General features: G+C 42.1%; 1 protein-coding gene across 8 annotated transcripts in view; it reads right to left on the bottom strand.

Annotated features, from left to right (window-relative positions):
- Window positions 1–24,089, bottom strand: part of rtkna (rhotekin a) — a 58,267-nt gene that overhangs the window by 30,766 nt on the left and 3,412 nt on the right. The window contains exons 1-2 of one of the 8 annotated variants that reach the window (XM_067607290.1): window positions 11,290–11,693; window positions 9,917–10,590 (exon numbers count right to left, since the gene is read on the bottom strand). The exons of 5 other annotated variants lie outside the window; for them this stretch is intronic. In XM_067607290.1, coding sequence (XP_067463391.1) covers window positions 9,917–10,012 — 96 coding nt within the window. In that variant the 5' untranslated portion in view covers window positions 10,013–10,590; window positions 11,290–11,693. Of the gene's footprint in view, window positions 1–9,916; window positions 11,695–24,089 lie in introns of those variants that run through there. 2 more of the 8 variants (XM_067607294.1, XM_067607283.1) reach the window with 2 other exon arrangements.

The following is a 24,089-nucleotide window of genomic DNA, read 5'->3' as shown; positions in this document are numbered from 1 at the left end:
CTGTTAAATAGGAATATGGTATTGACCAAACAACGTACTGATTTTGTGATATTTAAGGCATCTGGGAAAAAAAAGACACACAGAATTAGCTTCAGTTTTCCCATGATGAATGAGTCAGAGGGTCCAGCTGAATGAATGATATCATCATTCAGTGTCATTACACTGCATTTCACAGGAAGAGAGGACATTCCTCCAGTCAGACTAACCTACTCAGCCCTCTCCCTCGGAGTCTCGAGCACTTCCTATTGACTCACTGACAAGAGTGCTGTTCCTAAACAGGCATTTCTCTTCCTCTTCTGCTGCTACTGTTGCTACACTACACATCCTCAAGACCTCTTCCTTCCTACTGTAGATATAAACGCTGTTTGCAGCCATGTTTCTTATCGCAGAACATCTTTCCGTACCATTTCTGTTCAATTTGTAAGAATAAGGGTGAAATCTTAACTCCTAGCGTGGCCTGGAGGAGTAACTATGCAGTAAATAAGCTTACCAAAAATTCACATCTCTTGGTTGTGCAGATTTGAATTAGGTGCCTTTGTTGACAGTAGTTGTTGAGAGACAGGCTCTCGTTCATATATTTTACTCACTTTTTTTCCACAGCCCTTTGTTTTAAGAACGGTCCCTGGGCAATTTCACATGGACTGACCCAGAGGAAGCACTGGAGCACACGGATAAGCTGAAACTGCTTTACTGTGAGATGCAGAGAATAACAGTCAAAAAATAAAAGTGTGATAACTTTGTTCTCTTTTGGATGATATTTTTAGAACATTCGTCCTGTTATGGCTGCATGATATTGACAAACTCTGAAATTATCTAGCTAAATAGTGCCGTATGAGGGAATAGCAATATACTGCAGTGTACAGACACTTTAAAATAAAAAATAACATGTTGGTCAAAATTGGCACTGTTTGATTTAACAGTGTGCATCTAATTGATAGGCCAGAAAGTAGTATCAATAACAGAAAATTATAGGAATTAAATATTAAGTCAATTTGGGCCACCCACTGCTACAATGATTTTACTGCAATCATTTTTTAAATTGTGCAGCCATATTGTGCGTCAATGTATTATTTAATTATCTTATTTCTTACTTTTTAATCACTACTATGAAAGGATAGGTTCATTCCTCCTGTTCATACATGGCCATTAAGAGATCCCTTCATAATGCACTTTGAATGTGCATTATGATCCACTGCAGCTGATCAAGAAAACACTGTTCATCTAGACAAAGAGGGATTTTTTTTTTACTAAAAAGACTAACCTCAGAAGATTTATTTGACTAACTCAGACACAATCCATGTTTTGAAAAAACAAGGACTACTGATTTTGTCTCTCATTACTTGTAAGTGCATGTGGAGGGGATCATCTAACCGTCAGTATGAACAGGAGGAATGGTTACAGGGAGCAAAACCTGTTTCAATTGATTGACTCAGTTGATCATTGTTTTAAGAAAGACTTGAGGAATAGTGAACTTATCCTGCAAAGAGACACCCTCAACCCCCTAATGGCCATTAGGGGGCATAGCAACATCTACATACACAATGAAACAGGATCATTAACTTCCCTCTCCTCATTGTCATCGCTGGACTGTGTCCATGTTATTATACGCTTTTGTCTTATGCAAGAGACATGTAATGACCTGCTTCCCTCCCAGTGTCCTAAAGCAGCCTGAGGTGCTGCCAACAGGCCAACGACCTGACTATTGTCTAACCACAAGTATGCAGTGAGTGAGCCAGGGACTGTCACCAAACAGACATGACATCAGCATCACAAACTGATTAAAGCTTTTAACATATAAAAGGGGACACACCTTGAATTAGGAGTGGCAGTGTGGTTTACATACTTAGTAGAAGCATGCTCCTTAACTGGCCTGCAAGTAGAGTGACAAAAAATGTGTGTAGGATACCTTATCTTCATTCATTATCACAATAACGATATCAACGGCTGCAACATGAAAAACCTAATGAACAAAATCATGAGACACTGCTGTCACCAGTGATATGCAGGTATTGCAACCTATACCACAGTATTATGCAAGTCAAATCAACAGCAATCATATGCGAAGCTATATATATCCCGACTGTCAATCTCGATGGATCTCAGTAACAGCTGTGGTCGCCAACTGTGAGTGCATGAGCTGTTTGTGTGTCTTTATGTGGTCCTAAAATAGTGCCTCAATAAACTTACACGTGTAGTTACATAACAACGAACAGACATGCTGTGTCCAGTGACATACTGACCAATGACACACTGTTTCAGGGGTGCTTGGTGTAGCAGGGGTTAACGGGGGTCTTCAGGCTGGTTAGCTATCTGTCTCAGCCAATCATATTGAGGCATGCTTCTCCTCGGGACCAATAGAAATCCCTGTCTAGTTTCCTTAGTCCATCCAAACAAAGATAAGATGGATTAACCTTTTCATCTCCTAGTGAAGACAAGATTAGAAACACATTCTAACATATGGACACCCGTCAACTCTGAGAAGGTGTAGTCAACCTGAGGAGGATTTACAAGCTTTTTTTTTAATAGCTTCACTAATGGGGGGGGGGGGGGGGGGGGGGGGGGCAGGAGGATACAGAGGGTAGCAGAGTCAAAGGTGTGTGTGTGCAATGAGACAGCAGAGAGAACAAAAGATGGTACCACTACAACACATTCGCACATTAACCATCAAGTTCAGTGTGCAAAAAAGGGTGTAGCACACACTGCTTCTCACACAGACACACATACAGCTTCTCCTAATGTGACCCTGAGCTCTTGACCCCTAAGTCCCAAACATGACATCATCTAGCTGGAGAGTTTGTTCCACTGATCTCATCATGGTGAGACAGTGTCTGTTTTTTTTTTTTGAGGAAGGGGTGTTGTTTGGGGATGGAACAGCTCAGTCATGCCTCTCAACACCTCGCACCACAACAAGAGGCCCCTTTCAGCAGCCTTGGCCCTCAGACCTACCTCAGCCTTAAGCTCCAGCTCCTGCTGACCTGCCTACAAACTCTGGAATTCCCCCCTTTTGACAGTTCGCCTTTGGCATTTAGACTTTCCTTAACAGCACAGTCATCCATCTTCTCAAGGCTAAGCCCTCACCAACAGAAGTAACTTAGTCCTAGTCCTGCCTTCCTGTACCCAAAGCCTACTACTGACAGCGTGAGGCCACCTGTTCAGCTTGATCAGTTTCGTATGATTTAAATATTATCAACATTAAAACAATCAATTCTGTGATGTTACTGCGTCTCTCACAGACACATGGAGACAGAGACAATAATAGCGTCATTACATCATGTCTCAAAGGGAGGTGAGATTCTCTCTTGCCCTTGATGAAAGCAGAACGGACCCTAAGATGGTCAGACGGCAGCCCTCCAAATGCTGACAGAGTCCACCTGCTAAACACACACTCACCAGTGACACACACACACACACATACACCCAGGAACTCAGTGGCCAAGGATCCCGCAGCGTGCAGTGATTCAATAAAACACTTTGGTGCGTTGCTGACACCCACATTGCAAACACTGCCCCAAAAGACATAATCCTCAGGGTCACTGCAATGCTAGTGATGCTATCCACTTCATGGGAATGTGCGCTAGGGAATGTTTTAATGGCTGTAATTGTTTGTTTAGACAGCTCTTGCTTCGTACTTGTCCTCTGCCTCTCTGACTTCCACCTACTCTCTGTTCCAGGGCACTCGCTTGGCATGGTGTCGGTAGGGATAATAAAGAGATGTAGAAAATCAGAGGGAGTGAGATAAACACACAGAAATAGACAGAATTTATTCATGCACACATTAATCTCCCACACGTACTGTATATAGACCTCATCAAAGACACACAAATCAATAAAGTCACTGCATGAACCGTAAACTTGCACACAGTCATGTACACTGTGCAGACTTTATCTCACAAGCCGGAGAGCACACAAGTAGATCAAAAAGACATGAGCATAAACTGCATCCATATGGACAAACACAAAAGCAACTTCTACGGGCTCAATTAAACAAATTACCAAATGCTCGTTTCAACCCAATGTGCGTTCGCACACAGTTTCAAAGACAACCATCTGATTAAACAGCCTGCACTACCAGCTGCATCTCCAGAACACGTTCAGATGTTTTTTAATTACATGTTTTACAAAGAAATACAAAATTTATATCTCCACTTGAAAACTGTGACTTGTGAGCTTGTTGACACCACAGCTCAAACACAGCTTTAATCCAATCTGGGCTGATTTGAATTACGCCTGCAGTCTCAGTTCAAATGGCTTAAGTGGCTCCAATTTTCCTTGCAGTTGCAAAAAAAAAAAAAAAAAAAAAAGGAAAAGAAAATCTGCATAAACTGCTAAAACCAAAGTGTCTTTGTGTGTGCGCAGGTGAAAGTAGAAAGAGTGGAGAAGATTAACAAAAGGTGACGCTGAAGGCTGAGATAAAAGAGTGTGGAAATAAGTGCTGAAAGCGGAGATAGAGGCAGAGAGACAGGAGAACAGCAGAGGGAATTTATCAAGTAGTTTCAGGCAGAGATAGCGCGGAGAGGGAAGCGAATGACAAAAAAAGAATCAAATTGGGAAAGTGTAGGGAGTCAGGTTGATGTTCCAATAACAGCACCTCACAGTTTGGCTTGGTATTTTCTCCTTCTCATTCTCCTGGCTCACGCTTGCTGTTTTTCAAAAGGAAACTGGCTCAGGCCGCGCCATCTAACTGGTTCCTGCTCACACAGAATGCCTATTCAGACCTGCGCTGCCTCCTCTTAACTGCTGCATGGGCGATGGATGGGGTGAGGAGCGAGGTGTAAGGGGGTCACGGCACTGTTGTAAAAATCCAGGGGTTAGGGGGAATGTTGGGGTGCAGACGTGAGATGGGGAGCCAGATGTTTTGGAGTCAGTAGACCTGAGGTTGGCGGGGAGGGAGGAAGGCTTAGGAGAGATGGCTGAGGGTTAGGAGCTAGATTTGTGGTTCCACGGTGGGGAGGAGGGCCTTGGTAGGGAGTGATGGGTGTGTGTGATGTGATACAAAGCCCCCTTTCTCCTCTACCTCACACACACACACCATGCCTGCTTTTGGCATAGAGCGTTGGAAGAACTGGAACCTACTGTAGCTATCCATGCTACGGATGCCAAAGATACACTTGCAGACACACAAAGCACACACACACACAGCAAACAGACTAATATGTACATAACACTCAAGAGCAAGCAAATCTAATGATTTCCATTCATTTCGCCAGCACAGTTAAACTGTCAAGCCTTCGCACTCAAGTAGGAAACTCTTTCATGCAGATGAAAACAAATGCAAAAAGATTTAAAACCTACAATTACAGAAAAATCCAGGGTGACAAACCTCTTGTTCCTAATTAAATCAAAGCACTCTGCTTGATTATGTAGCTTATAGTATTGACTTATTACTCTTTGCAAATATTTACTCACACACACACACACTCACAAGCACACAGGCACACACAGACAGGCTCAGCAGGGAGCTGTGTACTATGAAGTGGTCCGTTGTGGAGGAATGTGTTTTGGCTCAGACACGACTGTGTATCCTGTATCACACTGTTAGCTTTAGCACACCTTCCACTGAAGCAGGCAGGTCTGGTGTAACTTAGGCTACCTAAACAACCTCACAGCTGAACTAACATACTATATACATACACACACATGCATGCACACACACACACACACACACACATTTCAACTGCTGACTTTGTCTTTAAGAAGAAATATGTTGAAGTTGAACTCATTACTGATAAGATTAATTTATTAAAAGAAAGGAAAAAGTGCAATCGTAAAAAAGGATCAACAAATTAATGGTGACAATGATACAAGAGGAAGGGAATTTAGAGGAATAGAAAAAAATAAATGAAATGCATCTAAAAGTCTGAGGCAGGTGATACAGGGGACTGCAGCTAGACCTTACATGCACTGTTTTGCTGTTCCAGAATGAATAAGATTAACCTTTGCTCTTACTACAAATTCATCATCAGGTAGAGATTCAGTCTAGCCAGACTGCACACAAAGATCCTGGTTTACTGTCCCACTGCAGACAGGGATTAACTGCTGTCAATTTGGCCTTTGGCCCTCCAGGACCTGCCTACATTTAGAAAGCCTGAGCTCTGGACATCTAAAGGGACTAGAGCTGAGAAATATCAGTTACCAGGGCTGATACTGGTAAAACATCCATTCTTAATGACTTCAAATACATGCATACGACAACAGATGGTCAATTTATAACGTGACAAACTTTATCACTTATCACAGTGAAGTTTCAAATGGTAACAGATGATGCATTGATCTGGGTGGACAGACGTTACCTTCTCAATCAAATGGTCAAGGCAGCTTGACCAGTGATCTGAGATCAGAAGAAGAGACGCTACATGAATACCAGCCAACGGATATTTGAGTCCTGTGGTGTCTAGAATCTTCAGAACTATCCAAGGCATGGCCACAGCTAAGTTTAGGGTTTGGGGGCGTGTGAGAGGTCAAAAATGAGCCCTGAGTGAGGTAGCAAGAAACTCCCACCTGACCCCCACGTGAGCTCATAGTCAAGCAGGGTCAGAGGATCAGCTACCGTGACTATAACATGTTAGGATCAATGTGTCAGTCTCTATTTGCTTCAGGACTTCAACAGAACTTGTCAAGTTACTGTTGTCATTTATCAGCCTGATTATTAGCTTAATGTTGGTGGGACTATAAAGCATGAAAGGAAATGTTGTGAAAAGGGACTGAACACTTAAAAATGCTTTGGGTTGTTAACGCTATCTGAAATCTGAGTAAATAGATTAGTGGAAAACAGCTAACAGGTTGAAAAAGTGTGTCAGTCTTACTCTTCAGCAGATTATTTTGAGACTTTCCAACCACAGTTGCTCCATAACATGTTTTCAGTCGTCTCCGCTTCTCAGTTTGTGTTTTACGCAGGTTCAAAAAATAGTGTTGGGTCAGCTCTGTTTCCTAATACCTCGATACACACAACAACTGCAGCAGAACCCAGAAAAGGAATCAGGAGTGCCTCCAATCTTTCATCAGATGATAACATTGCTATGATCTGGAGCTGGAGCAGCTAAATGCCCTAGGTTGCACCCCTTCTGGGCATAGCAGGGCTACTCTGACCCAGTGAGGTCAACACACCCACACATAGAGAAAGTATTGTACTTTGACAAACAATGACTTACTTAGAGAATGAAATGCTTGAGACAAATCCCGCTTTTATAACAAGAGCAAAAATACATGACTTCAGAAAGCTCATGTCCTCATTTAACTCTGGCAATGCCATGATATGTATTCAAGGCTAGTCAACAAGCTAAAATTAGACCAGGGAGAAAGTGTCCATCTACGGCCCTCGGGCTGTTAATGGGGAGAAGGGGACAGGAAAGGGGGACAGAGTTTGTTGAGGACAGGAGGACAGGAAAAACAGGGGGACGTAAATAAGCAAATAAGGAAAAAGTATGTGTGTATCCGGGTCTGTGGTGACAGGAAATGGTGTGTATACATCTATTAATGGCATTGAGTTCAATGACATCATGTTGTCACTCCCGGTGGGAAACAGTAATTACACAAGACCAATTTCCTTCCTGTTTCCCATCAGTCATTTCTCCTTTTGAGGGGAATCCTGCATGCTGTGAGCGAAAGGCTTTACACTTTGCACGTGACTGAAGAAGAAGCACTGCAGTGACTGTCCTCTGGGCCTCATAAGAAAGGAAGGGAAGAAGAAAGATAACAGTGCACCAAAGCCAAGAATGCAGTCATTCCTATTATAACAGGCTTGTTAAAACCTGAAGAGCAGAAAAGTTACATCCTACTGAGCTTGAAAATAACACAATGGCTGCCATCTCTCCTCCTGACACAGCAATTATACACGCCTGAGAAATGCTGGAACCTCAGCGCTCAAGACACACATGATTTTCTTAGTTTTTCATTTTCTTTTTAGGTGACAGGCATTCATATCTTCTGAGATGACACACACATAAAAAAAGTAACCAACACGGTGTACTTTGGTGGATGTTATAAAGGTATATGTGTGTGTGTGCATGGGGTAGGAGCGGCTTTCAGATATATGTTGCCGCAGGGAAAAACAAGAAGGAGGAGGAAAAGGTTTACACTGTAATAACGGCAAGTTGTGTTGTGGACGTTTATGAAAGACCCTGGAGCAAAAAAAACATCCATAGCTAGCTGAAATTACAGTTAGACTGTGGGCCGTGCAGCTCAGGCACATACAAAGAATCCCTGTCTCATAAACCCACCCAGGCAGAGGAGACATGGGGGGAGGGAGCAAGAATGAGCATGTGAGCAAACAAGTGAGTGACTGAGTGAGTATTAACCAGAAAAAAATTACTTATTTGAGTCGAAGATGAGCACAACTTTGTATCCAACAAAAATCTCTATCTATTGGAGGATAATGCTGCTCTGCAACTGACCCCGAACTCTCAGCTCTCTGCGCAGGAGAAGTGACAAGAGCGTCTTCCCACAGGGCTAAAGAAGAGCTCATCATCTTGCTACCACACATTCTTGTCCTTGCAATTGCATTAACAGAAACAAAAATGGAACTGAGACAACAAAATTTCTTAAATTTGCAAAGATTTTAAACAGAAATGGCTGTTATCTACATTCCAACATAATGCCCTAGATTCAATATTCAGACAAAGTACCCATTTCATGTCCGAGCAAAACAAGTTGATTCATCAAAGGAGGTCCTGTGTCAGGAACTAATAAGTTGATTAGTGCACAATCAAATTGTTGGTAAAGAAAATACCTCGTGATTGCTGGTTTGTCACAGTGCATTTCAGACTACAGGCGCTATTAAAGCTTCAAAGAAGTCACTTTTATGCTATCCTTGTTGCACAAGTGGCTCGTACATTTGGTGAGAGTTTCATTAACAGATCCTAACATCTCAGAATGAGGGTAGACTAACCTAAACACAAACTTACGTTGGTAGGTGTGTGTGTGTCATTTCATAGTCACAAATCTCCTCTTATGTGATAAAAAGCCAAAGACACCACTTGGCAGGCTCCGTGGCACTTGGCACTGGTAAGATACACCTCTGTCACACAGCTGAGGGCCTATTGGACTAGATTTCAGTTGCCAATGAGCAAGCTCTTTACGCCTATAAACAACTGCAGCTCAGACAGCCAATATATCTTCAGATTATGGAGCCAGAAATTCAAATATAGTAGAATTCCCCTTGGAAATTCCTGTAACATTTCCAATGGCTTTGTGTCTCTTCTTCCATTTGGCTCTGTTAAGACTGAGATACTCTTCAGCTATTTTCTCTATAACTGTTAAAGGAACAGAGATTGTGCAAATTTGCAGCCGAGGTGGTGGGATGTTGGATTAATGTAAAGTGTTGTCGTGTTTCTCTGTGTCTCTCAGAACACAATACTAGCCTGCACACACATGTGCATGCACACTCCCACTGGGACTTATGAGGCCCATATGTGCAGCTGTGGACTGTGTGTGAACCCCAGTTGGAAGGGGAGAGACAAGGAGAGATGGATGGCATGCAGTGTTGTTTTCTGTTTGCTGTCAGTGAGAGCTTTGCCATCTGTAAAGGGAGAGACCACACCAGTGTCAGCTCGACTTGTTTGTCACACAGAAAGATTCTTCAACACAGCCCCTCTGTAAACTTTACAGCACGCCGAGGCGCAGCTGCAGTCTCAGCCGGCTAACACAGTGATGCACTGTATACTCTGGGAGGACAAACATGACTGGAAATAGATTTCAGTTATTAGCGAGCCGGCTTATACTTAGGTACAGTCTATCAATCAAGAGAAAGAAGGTAAAAGTCTGACACACACATACTTATTTCTTGGGTGATACTTCATTGACACATCCCACAACTTCAAGACTGTCCAAAACTGGTGACAGCAGCCAAAATAAGAACAACAAAACGTGCAGAAGATTAGAGAGAAGTGATGGTCAACAAGAAGTGGAAAGAAACGTTTACCTGTAAACTGAGAGCAATCTGACGAATGTACATCATATTGAGGTCCTCCAATATCCACAGTTTGTCCTCCATGATTGCGAATTTATCAACTGGCATCCTTTAGGGAGATATCCACAAATTACCTCTTCTTAAAAAGTTAATTATCGAGATCAAACTGCTACCTCGCTGGCACCGGGGAGAGAAAGTTCATTATGATAGTGTTCCTTGCGCTCGCGTCTTGTAGTACAATCAGTGCGCAAAACAATGCAGAAAAGTTCCGCTCCTCGTCCAAAACAAGACCAGTCGCTCCGGGAAAGCAGACAGAGGTGGAGTGGATGACAACATGAGCTTTGCTGTAGTAACCCTGTCCATAAAAATCCCCCCAACTCGTTCACGGCGCGTATTCTTCTTCTCTACTTTTTCTCCGGGCAACAAAGATCCTCTCAAACACCCACAGTCAACACCCAGCGACAGCGGGGGAAGAATGGACCCTTTTAAAACGCAGTTCTTCTCTTTGTGTCCCTGCGTCCCGATTGTGAATGCCGTCTGTCCTCTGTGTGACAAGAGACCTCTCCACAAAAGGGCATCGCCTCTGCGGGAGTGATCGGCACAACTAGTCCACTGTGTGCGCCCTGACGCGCCCCAACTCCGCGCTAATTTAACCCCTACGACGCGCCTCTGGTGATGGTAATGAACTTTAAAAAAAGAAGAAAGAGGGAAAGGGGAGAGAGTGATTACTGTAGCAGCTTCCACGCCCCTTTAAATAAACAAATAGCAAATACCGCACCACCACACAAGCATAGCGGGGTGGGGGGCTTTGTTCTTTTTAATAAATGGAGAAATTATAACCGTGTCAGCGGGTGCTGATGGGAGGCAAGACTGAAAAAAAACACTCAGAGATGCAATCTTACAATGTGGGGTATAGATATGCTTATTCTGAGCAGTGAATTTGATTCATATTCAACATTTTAACTACTGTACTACTTTAAAATTAACACAGCTGCTGTGACTTGATTTCACTTGTTAAGTCTGTTAATTTGTTTTTCCAGCCTGCTTGTGCCACCGGGAGTTGTAACACAATGAAATAAGTGAAACAGTGATATTATGGCACCCAATATTTTTTTTTCATTTTTTAAATAAAAGGTTTGTTTTTGTAACATAATTGAAAAGACTCAGCCAGATGTGTGTGCTGCTGTTACGAACTGATAAACTGAAAGCACAGAAATGTGGAGAATATCAGGAAAATAAACACTTTAGTGGGTCACAGGGTCACGAGCATTTGGCCAAATCTAATACATATTTCATAGCACAGAACCCTAGTGTCAGAGACGATTTCAATCTTTTATCGCGTGTCCCTTTAAATATTAATTTAAGTCTCTCGTGGCAATTCTTACCATATCCAACAAAAACATCGGCTCCCCAAATGACGCGCCGGTTTCGCATTAAGTGTAAAAATTAGAGATAACAAAAATGTCACAAAGTTGTTATTAAATGAAGAAATATCTCCACACCACAGTCTACGTCACGCCAGGGCAAGGCCAGTCTCCTTTCCCATCAGTCGCGCTGTTTGGTGGACAGTTCCCTCTGTCCTCAAAAACAAGAACATCCCAAAGTTGACTTCATGTGACTTTCAGCTGTAAAGCCCTCTGAAGTTTCCGCTTCAGTCCTCTGGGGAAAGTGGTTTATAGCTCATCTGCATTTGCTCTTAAGAACATACACGAGAAGTAGGAGCGCAGAGAACCAAGCGTTCATCCAGTTCACTTTTCCAGCGCGTTCAATCCTGAACCTGATACAGATGTTGCGTATGTGTGTGTGTGTGAGAGAGAGAGAGAGAGAAAGTGCATGTGTGTATCCTTCCTTGTGAGGTGGGTGAAACCAAGCATGCGCAAACCACAAGCCGACCCCTCAACAGGAAACCGGCGTCACTTTGCGCACCGACACACACATCCATCTCCTATTCACACACACACACACACACACACACACACACACACACACACACAAAGGGAGTGGACCAGGACCTTTCAGAAGATCACTGGCTGATGTCAAGAGCTCACCACAAGGAAAAGGGTCACTCCTTAGAAGAAAGGAAAGTTTGAAACATTATCTTCACTTTGACCTGACATTTGTGACCACCCTCTCCACACACACACACACACACACACACGTCCATATGGCACTCCATCACACTGAAGCACGTCCTCTAAACTCTTTAACACAGGCAAACTAATGAAAACAAAGGAGCTGTAAAAGCTCTTTCACCTCACAGGAGAGGAACCAGGGGTGCCAGTAGCAAGCCAGGTCATTTCCCCGAGAAACGCCTCCACCCTCAGAGTTTAAATCACCCGGCTAATCTTTCGCAGACACCAACATACACATTATAAGAAAAGAGATTTATTGTACCTGAGGTGGAAAGAGAAATAGTTGAGGTGAATGCACAGAGGGAGAGTTATGGGTCCTCACAAAACCATTCTGGGACTCATGTATGAGTGCGTGTGTGCATGCGCTGGAGTCAAAATTTGCTGTGTGCAGATTCATATCCAGTCAATCTCCTTTGAAAGGCAATCTGGCATGCTGCTGAACTGGAAAAATATTCACTTAACAAGCCTTCAAACAATTCTGCTCTGCACACCATACTGAATGGTGTAAAAACAGGGTTAACTCCTAATGAAGTGATACCATTTTCTCTGTTATTCTTTTCCAGAGGCACAGCACTTGTTTATAGATGAATGTGTATGTTTCTTAAGGAATGAACAAGGAGCTGAACTATTTATTTTTCTAACCTCACTTAATCCATTTATTCTTTCTTGAATCTCTCTATTACACCAGCAGCAGGTCCTTGAAGTAAAACATGCTGCAGGTAAATCTCCCTACAGTAAAACATATACTGACACCTTATGACAAAAGCCTAAAGGCTGAACAAAAACAAGACAAAAAACAGCTATTATCTCAATGACAGGGCACAGTGGCAGGCAGGGAACTAGCTCAAACACAGAGCATCGCTGCTTCTTGGCCAGAAGCCACCGGGGATGAGGCAAACTCAGGTATTCAGAGACAGTAGATTAGTGGAGAGGCCCCACAGATTTAGACCTGACTGGGATTTTGCGTTGTGAAATGGTGATTACCTATTGATCAGGTGGTGAATTATCAGCTTGGTCTGATAGTAGCAGGGCCAGATGTACAAATTGGCTGCCACGTGGGAGGAGAGAAACCAATACATTACACAATCAGTTAATCCAAGACCAACTCTGAGGTTTGATCATGAGAGGGGGGATTAAGCAAACACAGCACAGACAGAATCACTTGTTCCATGAAAAGATTACAAAATTAGGATAAAAATCCCTCCCGCTGACCCTTGCATAAGAGGTTCTGAAAGGGTTGGACTTCTTTCAAAACAATACCCGGTGCATTTCTTGTTTCTGAACGGATGTGTGGAGGAATATGGAAGACTTCCTTTCCCTTTACCTAATCAGCTGGAGGAAACACGCTGGACTCAGAGTTGAGGGTCACTCTGTCAGCTTGTGATGGTGTGCCAAAGAGGCAGACAGACAGGTGTTATATGTGTAGTGTTTGCAGTGCAGTAAAGAAAGGGTATTAATTTTAAGACTGATTTATACTTTCATTCTTTAAAAAAAATCAGTTTTGGGCACTGAAGTCAGCAAGGGAGGAAAGGCTGTCAAGACAAATAGACTCCAGAAAATTTGTGGCATAAAGTCAATGATAAATTAAAGTAAAAGAGTAAACAAAACATTTTTTCCTCATTGCAAATGTTCAAAATGTCGAGGGACAATTCTTCTTTGTTACAACTTAGGTCTTATTTTTTATAGTTTTGGCCATCATTTTCTATCAGCTACCAAAGTAATCGCTAAGATCTGGAGACATGATTGAGCACGTCTGATGAGGCAAGAAAACAAACATTCAGACAGTCAGACAAGTTGTCATCAGGTTGTTGACAGCCAGACAGATTTTCCAGATGTTCTACACCATTTTATCTGGAAGTAAAACTGAAAGTGAGAGCACCTGAAATGTCGGTAAGATTCTCTCATTGCACAGATAAACTGTATGTGGGCAAGTGCAATAAAGATCAAAACTGAACCTCGAAGTCAGTCTGTAAACTGTGATGGATATTTACAAAGGACAGTTTGAGTAATAATTTTCCTGTTTGCCTTCATTTTCATTTCCAAATAAGTTTGTCTACGCTGGGGGGTTTGTTTAAAACCTGTATGATCAGGTTTCCTGCCCTATTAGACTTCTTTTTAAGAGATGTTGGTGCTTTTCCAGATCAAAGCAATTAGTTTGGTGGATTGAATGTTATTGTTATAGAAATAAAGGTCAAAGGTATGAAAATAAGACCCACATTGGAATAAACTGCAATTATCCATTGATATCATCAGACTCCTAATGCTTCGAAATAAAGAGTATGCGTATTGTTCAGACAGGCAGTCTACCACAGAAAAAATAAATAAACTTAAGGAGACCCATCTGATACTCTAGAGAGAGTTAAGAAAGCAAAGAGACTGATGTTTATCACAAAAAAATGTCATTTTCAACCTCTAATCAGCTAAATCTTATTGCCTCAGATAACAACGTCACCTTTTATCTTCAGAGTCCATGCTAAAGGTTAAAAACTGTCTCCAGTCTAACACACAGTGTGGCAGGGAGACACAAAAGAGGGCCCCAGGCCAGCCGGGCCCCAAACCACAACAAAGAACCCTGACTATCATCTAGACCCAATCTGAAAACTGAACCCCACCCGCACCATGACTCCCACTCACTGACTGAGACATACTGTATGTACACAGACAGAAACCTACACTTACATACACACCCAGGCATAAACATAAATAAACACTCTATGAACCATGTGCACATAGCGCGCACACACAGACACACACACACACACACACACACACACAATAAAAACTCAAAAGATTAAATAAATGCAGCTGATCAAGGTTCATCTGTCTGAATATGGGCTGCCAAGCAACTGTCCTCCCTGTTGTTTTACACAGAGGGCAAAGAAGTATAATAGGACAGAATTATTCAGAGCTTTTGCCCAGTGTATTTTTACACTGTTAGACAGTTGATTGGACAAGGACAGAGAAAAGACAGAGAGACATCTACATAAAACAGACTGTGCAGCCGACAGATAAGTTGAAACCTTCGGTGACTGCGCAAAGTCACAGAGAGAAAAATGTTCTGATCAGTGTTCAAATGGATACACAGAAGCTAGCAACGGTTTCAGTCTACTCCGAAAAAAAAAAAATCAGACTCAACAGATTTGAATATTACAGGACTTCAATTACATGGCTGTGTTACGGCAGGCACTGGGTCACATCTGCTCAACTTGATGACAGTAGTGTGTGACGAGCTGTGAAACCAGACGTATCATAGAGAAATCCCCCCGGAGGTCAGTTCGCCGTTACAGAGCATGAAAAACCTGCGCTGACAGCTACACAGTCATAACTCAGGCACAGAGACGGTGTAATGACATTGTAAATCTCACCGACACTCTACCTTGTTATTAGATGTATCAGTTTCAGTCTGTAAATTCTGAGTGATTTCACTTCTACTTCAAGATTAGATAAAAGGGATGTTATGACGATCATGATCAAAACTGGAGTAATGTTGGAAATTAAAAGGTTATCCTGTATGAAAAAAAGGATGTATGTTTCACAATCTGTGGGGAAGCTTAGGAGAGCTGGGGGAGTAGCCTGCCTAATCGCAGATACAGCAATAACAGAACAGGGAGTGTTTTTGCACCTGGTTTGAGGGCCCATCTTATTTCTCAACATGGCCCCTTGTGCTGTTATCTGTGAAGGAAACACACACACACATAGAGAAAGAGAGACACACACACACATACCTATAGAGACAGTTCAGCAACATGTCAGGACTAGGCAGAGCACTCTGGCTGCCTCCCAGAATCATTGCTGACTTTAAGGAACGCTACCTCCGCCAGTCACTAGAGACTGCAGCATCTCATCACTCTGAAGAAGCAGGCAGCTCAGTGAAAGAGAAATTAACTCGTTAGGCAATTCATCTCCATCGATTTCTACCCTCAGGGTGCAGGCTGCACTTCATCAGAGTCGCTACGTGTGGATTTGAGAGGATAAGTATACAAAGGCAATTCATTTAGTATTTGCAAATGTGCATTCTCTTCTGAAATTACTAGTAGTGACTGTAAGGTGAATGTTAAGTGAATGTCATGTGATGGATGTGAAGGAAAGGTGAATAATGAGGAGAGAGAGCGGCGCCATAGCTGCTCGCGGGGCCTCTGAAGAATCTGAAATGGAGCAATGGCTCCCTCTGCAGAACAGCAGCAGCAACACAACCAGATGTGCCACCATGTGATACGATTTAACACTCAGCGAGGATGCACAGTACTTCACTAAATAATAATAACACATAATTTTGTTAGTCTCACGCTTGAATAATTCAAATGAAAAGAGACAGAGAACAAATGTTCAAAAAGGTTATGCGCTTGTATTTGTTTCCATTTTAAACCAGACATGAGAAAGATGAGCTCCAAGGACATGAAAGAGAGCAATAAAGAGCGAGACCAAGACAAGGAGAGACAGAGCAAAACTCATTGTTCCATGTGTAAATAGTCGGACTTAAAATAAGACAGAATTCCACACTTTTATTTGCCATGAGGTCACTCCTGCCAGACCATAACAAATGTTTTTGTAGAGCTCTCACCCAGAAGCTTCTGTTTGTAGTAAAGGTCTGTCTGGGTAAAACCTAAAACAGATCCCACTAATCTAAACATCTGCAAAGATAATATAGGAATCTAAACATCTGTAGGAAAGACACTGGGGAGACCATATCTCAAACTGACAAGAATAACATCTTTAGAGGTTCCTGGGTTTTTGCTCACAAGGAGGAAGGCAATTGATTAAACAAGGTACCGAACATGATGGTAATTTTGGTGTTTGATTATGTTTAAATATTTGAAATTCACCCCTTTCTAATGTATTCAATGCACATGCTTTTGACAAATACTAGATGTGGTGTTCATAATGAAAATGTTAATTGTTATGTCGGTTTTCTTGCTTTCTTAGACAGATTTTTGAGTTTCATTTATTACTTGGTAAAAATGACATCACGAGAATATTTTGTCTGCAGCAACAATCACATCTCAGTTGTCTAGTCTCAACTTTGGGGAATCCCCCGGCGAGTCTCAACTACACAAAGAATTTTGGAGGGTTAAGATTTTGAATCAGCGTGTTAGATTACATGTCAGTGTGATATGTAGGACAAGTTTGATACTTAAAAAAAGGACTACATTTGAAGCAACTGAATCCCCACGGCAAACACTGCTACAAAAGGTGGGTCATACGATATTTTATTGATTATTTCCAATTACACGTTGAATATATTTTTCACATTAGTTTTTTGACTTACATTTTGGTCCCTGATGATTTGGTCTCTTCAGAGTCTTCACATTTTAAAGTGCTGACTGCCAGACCTCTTTCACTGCTGACAAATGTTGCTAGATGCTTGATCCACCTGCTGTGGATGTTTTTGGTAATGTGACTGTCACCTCAAAGTTGAAATCCTTCATCATAGTAGTTTATTTTGTCTGCCCCTCATATTTTATGGTATGCTCATAGATGTACCCACAGTATCATTCCCCCCTACACTATGGATGATTAAGCATCTGAATCCACCCGAGTGAACATCTAGACAAGCCGATCGCTGTTCTTATTCTTGACGTAGGCGATAATGGAAGACCGGTGACAGACACAATAAAAATAATTGCTGAGACAGCAGGAACAACACAACGATACAACGAGATCTGACAACACACCGTCTGCCACCGGGCCCAGTCAACACACACATTAAAACACACGCTGGCAGGGACTAGTACACTATGCGGCATGCAGGGAAGGCAGACATGCATAATAGACCCATCTGCTCCCATAAAGTCAAACACCTGCTCGGCATAATCAACACAGAGAGCAACATCATTGGCGGTGTGCCCCTTTGCCCTCTCCTCTCCACAAAAAACATCCAATGATCTCCCAGCGAAGCTGCGCTGCAAAAAATGTCCACATTAACAAGTCCTTTCAGCTACGGTTTGGAATTTACGCTCAATGCTGCACTAAGTGATTTGGGGTTTTGTTTGCAGCGTGAGGACAGAACAGCAACACAATACCCACATACATCAACCAATCACCTACAGTTGTTGGTTATTACTCACAGTTCATCTACTGTAGGTAACTTAGCTTGAACTCATCACTTTGTAACTGCTAAAATGAAATGAAAACAATTGATCAAATCAATGCAGGAAGAGGCATGTACAACACACCTAGCCCCCACCCACACACACACATACACCGAAACATTCCTCGGTATCGACTGCGTTCCTCTGTATGAAAGAGAGGCCCTGACTCCATTTATTTCACAATGCGTCAGGTGGTGATGTGATGTATAGGACTAAGGTATGAAAGGCTTTTTGTTCGAAAAAAAAAAAATCAGAGAAGAGACTGGAACAGAAAGAACAGTAGAAAAGATGTAACATAGTGGGTTGACATAGTCATGCCCCATATTCTTCAGCCTTAATGACTGTGTAGAACTGAAGGTTAATGGCTTGTCCCTGGTGAAGTTACAGGCTAAACTTAGAGAATACAATGTTGTAATGGATTTACATAGAGTGCAAAGTGACTACTCCATTTTTCCTCTCACTGCCCATTTGAGTCTTTGCTACCAATACCTTGAGCTTTAGTTCACAGTCGACTTGTTTGGTTTGCATGTCCACACAAGATGTAACAAAACCCCATACAGAGCTTCTTTTTTTAAACCAGTGTGATACCACCGTGTAAAAAAGAACCAAACTAGTCTCTTTTATTAGTCTATTTTCACATTAATCTTTACAAGAAAAAAAAAACAGAAATAAATCTGAGTTTCATAAGCCCTAATGCACAAAGTTACAGCAATGAAAGCATCTGTAACTATTTCTGAAATTGTCCAGCATAATATGTTTGTCAGAGAATGGCATTCTTCCACATAGAGACAGAGCCTCGTCTGTTTCTGAGCCCCCTATGACATGTCAAAGGGGGCTTACAACAAGTGTCGTAGACTGTAAACTAAACCACGCATTGGAATCTGTGTGTGTGGGTGTCTTCTTGTTAATGTTTAACCGAATAGTATTCAGCTGGGGTCTTATGTTCACAGGAAGAAGATACCATTGGCATGAGACAGTCAAGTTCTGTTTAACAGTCTGTTAGCACAGGGCTCAATAGGTTAAGGTTAAGGTCTCTGCTGTGGTGTTTATACAGAGATGAAGCTTGAAAGAAGATTGAGAGATAAAGGGACATACAACAAACAGTAATCTTCTATGGCTGTCTAGAGGTAAAGACAAAGGAGGACTTCCTTGGTGTAATCTGGATCAGGAAAGTGGGTTAGCACTACACTACATGACAAAAAAGACCCATTTTCTTGCTACATCAGGGGACCTGAGCCTCAAAGAAGCGGAGTGGCCCACATAACACGGCTCTCCTGGGGAGGGGAGGCGCTGAGGTTGATAGATTGGGAAGAATGAAACAGTGGAAGGACGTGAAAGCTCTGAGGCAAGTGAGCAGGTACAGAGCTTTACCTGCAGTGTGTTTCTTTAATTCCAAACATTTTCTTCATTTTCTCATTTTTCTGTATGACATCATTTAAGCACTATTCTTGATTCATTTATAGTTCTTTAATTGCGGCTCATTGCCATTTGTCTGAGAGAGCTTACGTTTACAAGAGGGGCTGAACCCAAATCCTTCCATTGTGATGTTTTTTTCCCCCGGCACTACACAGTAAAGACAAGACGGAGAGCAACACCTCTGGGTTATCCACTTCACTAACCAAGGTAGTAACTGAATGAGACAGGTTTGATGATGCATGAAGGAAGTTTCCCATCTGGGGAAGTGGGAAAGTATCCAGTGATTATGCCACCTTCATCTATGTCTCCGTCTGTCTGTTAACTGAGTCACTGTCAGTGACAGCCTCGCTCAGGACACTGGTGAACAAAGCCTGTCTATGTCTGAGGTAATTTAAGGGACCTTGTTCAAGGATACACTGCTGCTTAGTCATTGTCTGAGGGAGTGTGTGCATGTGTGTGTGAGAAACAGAGGCTGACAAACTAGGAAAAGCAGACATGTGTGAACTAGATAATGACAGCATGTGTGACTCACTTCCTGTGTGTGTCTGTATGTGTATATACACGTCAGTTATCTATCTTTGGCCCCTCTAGTAACATCTTGTTCAGAGTAAAGCTCTGTGCACACGCATACAGATCCGCAGTTGGGTGGGGTTCACATGCAGCAGTAGCAACAGACCCTCAGCTGCTAAACTGCACCCTGACACCAGTTGCCACATAGAGACGCAGGCTACTAACCACATTCCAAGGCCAAAACACTTGTACACCTAAAAACATGCACGGCCCTCACACACAGGCCACAAGCTTTATTCAGTCTGTATTCATTTATAGCAAAGAGGAGCTGCAAACAAATGGTTGAATGTGATCAGAACACCCAAAAGGTACAATGTAACTAAGTATATTTACTCAATTACTGTACTTTAACACACCAGAGTATTTCCATTTTAAGATACTCTATATTTATTACTTCACCATACTGCAGAGGGAACTATTGTACTCTTTACTCCACTATATTTTATTTGACAGCTCTAGTTACATTAAAGATCAAGGTTTTACATTCCAAATATATGATCAGTTTATAAAATATGATGCATTGTCATGGAATGAAGTACCCAACATGATATAATATCATACTGGCAGGAGTCATTCTGCAGCCTAATGAGGACCTTTTAATTTTGATACAAGTATATTTTGCTGCTAATACTTCTAGTATGTCTACTTAAGTAAGATTTTGAATGCAGGACTTTTACTTGCAGTGGAGTAATTTTACCTTGAGTAATTGCTGCTTTTTCTTTAAAGGTGCCCTGTGAAGTTTTTTTTGTAAATTATCAAATGTTTACATTGAGTGTTACTCATCAAAGTGCATTGTGTGTATCTTTGAGGTCTAACAAAAAGTGTTGAACGCATTTCCTTCCTAATAAAACATTTGCAAAGCCAAAGTATTTTAAATCCTGCATTGTCAACACATCCATGTTCTAGCTTGGAGACAAACAAAATGGAACCCACTTATTAGAAATGCTCAATAGCACTACTGGGAGTCAGAAACTCCACAAGGTACCTTTAAATAAACGATCTGAATAACTCTTCCACCACTGCAGCAAATAAGAAAAAGAAGACATTAATTGCGGAAAAAAAGTCCTGAAATCAATTCAAATTAACATCCAAATTGATTATTTTGATGATAAATTGATGCCAATGCTACCGTCTCTCTAAGCCAAACATTGAATGGTTTGTCCAGCATGTCCGGCCAGAAGTACTTAGATAAGATAAAGCTGTGAAGGAAAGTGCTGTCTGGAGAGGACCAGTGAAGGGTTAGTGCATGAGGACATACTGTAACTCTGCGTGTGGGTCTTATGAAATATAAAAAGAACAGCTCTACAGGGCTTTTGAGGCCCAACAACAAGTTAACAAACCTACCGTACCAAACGATCGTCAGCTGTTGCTCTGATAGCTCACCGTGAAAATGAACAAGTCACCGACTGAAAGAGATAAGCTTGCATTACAACAAGGATATTACATAAGTTTGATGTTTGAAATTTCCCGACAAACAATAGTTCTATTGTATTAAATGATAAACTATAACATAACCTTGCCTTGTTGCATAAAAAGATAAAGAATGCATGTATGTGGGTTCAACAGTGAAATAAATAACAATCTTTATTGAAAACCTTATTTGAACAATAAAGCTTTGTTCTGTCTTTCACCAAACCTATTAGGCAAACAGTCCAGTCATTACCATGGGAACAATGGTGGGACATTGGCTGAATTTTGGCTGTGGCTTGAAGAAACTGAGATTAAACAATTTTTCATTTGTGCTAGCACTCAGAGGCTGAGTGGGAACAGTGTTCCACAACGGTGTACATACAAAGCCTGTGTAATAAAAAAAAGTTAAACATTTGCTAGTTAAAATATCCCTTAGCATACTGAGAAAGCCTCCAAGCATACAGCCCCAGTAGTTGAGCTTTGTTTGAGAAGAAGGGTCTTGTAAGGGGTAAACTTTTCCTTGGCATCTCCCCGGTCCCCCTGCTGTGTTCAACATGCCAGAACGCCCTGGGGTGCACACACACACACTTTGGAGTTTAAACAGATTTAACCACTTCTGGTCAGTCCCACACTAATTTGGAAGATTGGGCTAAAAAGCCAATATCATAACTCTCCCACGGAAGAGCATGTAGGCCAGTCTTTAAGAAGCTTGGCACTGTAGTTGTTCAAGAAATCTGGTGGAGTGCATCCACTCCTAAGAACCCCAGGGCCTCTGAGTCCCTCTGCCTGGCATTTCATGCCCCAGAACAAGGCTTAGTTTTGGGCTACAGTGCAGTGATGGCCTATTGTTCTCTGGGTACACAGAGCTGCCTTGAGAGACTCGGGGGAGAAGTTCTGGCATTCCTTGAAAGCGACTCTTTTATCAATGGTCTGAGGTTCTTCCTCTTTGCTGGCTATAGTGTTGCCCTGGCAACATCTATATGACCTCCCTCCCTCTCCGTATGTGGGGAGGCAAACATATGCGTTCATAAACAAGCTTAGTTCATCACAGTTTCTGCCAGGCCACATTAAACACTAGCAGAAGCCACACTGAGAGACTGCTGAACATAAGGCTGCTTACAGGGCAACGTCTGCCTGTGTGAACTATAAACCATAAATCTAAGCATCTGGAGAAAACATATCAGCAGACAATATCTCAGACTGGGGAGGAATAACACTATGTAGCATCAGTTTCTACTGATAAAAACAAAAATATTCCTTATACCCTGACAAATTAAACAACATGTAGACCTACACGTTTCTCTAGCTGAACCAAACTCTGATACAAGCTTCTTCTTTTTCAGCATCTGACTTTGCATAAAAGAAACACTGTATTACTTCAATCTCAAAATAGGAGTTGCTGCACTTCTGGTGTGACCAACACATTCCTTTTAAGGTGGGCGAATATACGCTGAGCAAAGGGAACACCCATTGTATCCAAATTTTCACTAAAGCCACTAGTAGTTTCAGTTTGGAAGAGTACTGGTGAGAGTGTGCAGATCTACAGGGTGGAGAAGGGCAGAGCACCAAAACCGACCAAACCGCAACCCAAAGTTGTTAAAGATTTTACTCAACACACATGGCAGACTCCCAGACCCTGCCATACACTCCTACAAGCTGGGAGAGAGTGTGGGTGTATGGGTGTGTCATCACAAACACACATCTAACCACTTCCTGGCCCTACATAGCTGGTGGTAGCCACAGTGGTGTGGACCAGCGGGGAGTCGGGAACCATCCTTGAGTTAAACATAACAGAAAGTTGAGTCGAGGAGTATTGAAATATAGGACATTCCATCCCCACCTCCGTAATAATAACTGTACCACTCGGGCTCCCACTGCATGCCTGGGTGGCTTCAGCTGAAACAGCAGAGCAGGCGAGGATGGAGACAAGAGCAGTGCAGAGACACACTGGTGGCCTTTTGGATGAGAGGAGGGATGTAGAAAGCAGATGTCTTCTCTGCTCCCGCTGAGAGCAGCAGGCAGAGAATCGACAGGACGGCTGCAGAATGGATGTCTGGACAAATGCTGTATGAGCATGTAATCGTTTGCTCGGTTTCTTTGTCCCTCTTTCGACTCTCTGAACATATTACTCTGTCAATTTCTGATACGCACACGGCAGAATGATTCAGCACCGGACCTCAAGAGGATGTGGAGTCAGAACACAGTCAGACAGACTGTCAGGACATCTCTTGATATTGAATTATACTCACATGGAAGCAATAACTCAAAACTTCTTATTCGTCTTCTATTATATTTAGACATGATAATATGTCTAAACGTCAAATTGGATTCCTAGCAATATTTTAAACTTTTTAATCTTTTATTCACATAACTGATTACAGTAATTAGGCACACAGTCCGCAGAAATCCCCAAAGCCTGGTTCTGCAGTCTCTAGATTAATAATAGCAGACATTTAGTCTGACAAAATCATGCTCTTGGCTTCATTTGCCTCCAGCCTCTAGGCGAAATAGCACAGACAAAATGCATACACACTCACTGACTGTTAGTGTTCACTCCATTCAATAGAT

This window comes from Thunnus thynnus, chromosome 2 (genome assembly GCF_963924715.1).
Source record: "Thunnus thynnus chromosome 2, fThuThy2.1, whole genome shotgun sequence".
Lineage (NCBI taxonomy): Eukaryota > Metazoa > Chordata > Actinopteri > Scombriformes > Scombridae > Thunnus > Thunnus thynnus.
This window is presented reverse-complemented; position numbering and strand designations above follow the sequence as displayed.